This window comes from Halyomorpha halys, unplaced genomic scaffold (assembly GCF_000696795.3).
Source record: "Halyomorpha halys isolate HHAL.00 unplaced genomic scaffold, Hhal_1.1 Scaffold634.1, whole genome shotgun sequence".
Classification (NCBI taxonomy): Eukaryota; Metazoa; Arthropoda; class Insecta; order Hemiptera; family Pentatomidae; genus Halyomorpha; species Halyomorpha halys.
Window position 1 is genome coordinate 537,724 of NW_027109321.1, and position 1,559 is coordinate 539,282.

The following is a 1,559-nucleotide window of genomic DNA, read 5'->3' on the forward strand; positions in this document are numbered from 1 at the left end:
GGGAGATGGGATTAGAGAGGTAGAGATAAGATTAGAGAGGGGCAGATGAGGTTCGAAAGTAATCCTTAATTATCGAATTGGCTTAGAGATAGATGATCCAAGTGACAACAAAATATGTAGCTAATCAACCAAAAGACTTTGTAATAACGATATATAAAAATATACAGACTTTGTTTTAATCTACACAACTAAATTCTAAATCTAAGAATAAATGATTACTCACTGAATGTACTAAAGTGTAGTCCAGTTTGAAGAAGCCACAAGCAGTGAAAACCACTTCTCTCTTCATCGCTATATGAAGACATAATTTTTTCTGTAAAGAAGAAAGAGTCAGATGTAGGGCGGTAGTACTAGTATAGTAGTACTAGTATAGTATAGTAGGAATGTATTTCTACTCAAGTAAGGCTAGGCTAAACCTCTCCAACGTCTAGCCAGTTTACGAAACGTAATAAGGATGGGGGACGTAGCTGAAAAATTAAACAAAAATGGAATACCAGCTAGCTTAATCAACGGTGAAGCAGCAGAAACAGGAAGCGGAACGTCAGCCAAGCTTCAATCCCAGCTCTCCAAAGCAACTAAAACATCCAGATCGAACTGCTAAAAATTAGAACGCAGAACTCTGCGTTTATCCACCAGGTAATTAGTCAGCTCGAGTCACTTACACGAGTAGTAGGCGATCTCGAGCACCTCATTAAGGGTGATGACAAGTTTGAGATTTTAATCATTACCAGGTAGGAAACAGGCACGCTACTAGAATCGGGTGGAAGGCTGCCTGAGGCCTACTTGATCGGTCGTATCTCGCGGCGTGTTATGAACATCGTACAGGGCAAACTAATACTCTCCTGGAAAACGATCGAAAAGCTAAAAATTCGCCTCAAGAAATTATACGGCGGCTGCAGATAGACTCTGGAGGAAGACTTTTTTTATTTGCGCCGAGCCTGGGGCCAGTACTCCTAATGCTGTACAACAAGCTGACGGAGAAAATGATGGATCCTAGAAGATGGATTTCCTAAAAGACGTGCTGAAGGTCCATCTTGATCATTATTTGAACCGTCCAGATTCGCTGTCAAAGTCATCCTTTAAGATACAGCCTAACCCACCTCTAGGATCCAATATATATCATTGGAGCAATGATATCCCTTATGGAGCAAACTAACCCACCTCTAGCGTTCAATCATTACCATTTTATTTATCATTATAACAATGCTTTCCCTTCCCTTATGGTGCAGACTAACCTACCTCTAGGAACCCAATGAAAGTTAAGGTATTAACAATTATATTTCTTCAATAATCAATAAGTTAGATCTCAAACTTCTACGTATCAATTAAATAAAACTGATTAAATCAGTAAGATTCAAAAAGGAACTCATTTATGTGAGTTTTGACATATTTTTATAGTAGAGCCTTCATAATATAAATAAAATATTCATATAACAATGAGCTCACGTTATTTGATAAGTCGTTGGTCTTGTCGTCAAGCATTAGCTGATAAAGTAGAGTGTGGAATTCCTTGGCCTGCATTAGAAAACACACTATTACAATTTTAATAATAAAATTCT

At 37.9% G+C, this 1,559-nt stretch overlaps 1 protein-coding gene across 2 annotated transcripts in view; it reads right to left on the reverse strand.

Moving 5' to 3' along the window:
* The window catches only part of LOC106684965 (gustatory receptor 68a), a 69,128-nt gene that overhangs the window by 9,712 nt on the left and 57,857 nt on the right, over positions 1-1,559 (reverse strand). Inside the window, exons 2-3 of one of the 2 annotated variants that reach the window (XM_014427366.3) lie at positions 1,447-1,515; positions 224-313 (exon numbers count right to left, since the gene is read on the reverse strand). In XM_014427366.3, the coding sequence (XP_014282852.1) occupies positions 224-313; positions 1,447-1,515 (159 nt within the window). Of the gene's footprint in view, positions 1-223; positions 314-1,446; positions 1,516-1,559 lie in introns of those variants that run through there. The other variant, XM_067047521.1, reaches the window with a different exon arrangement.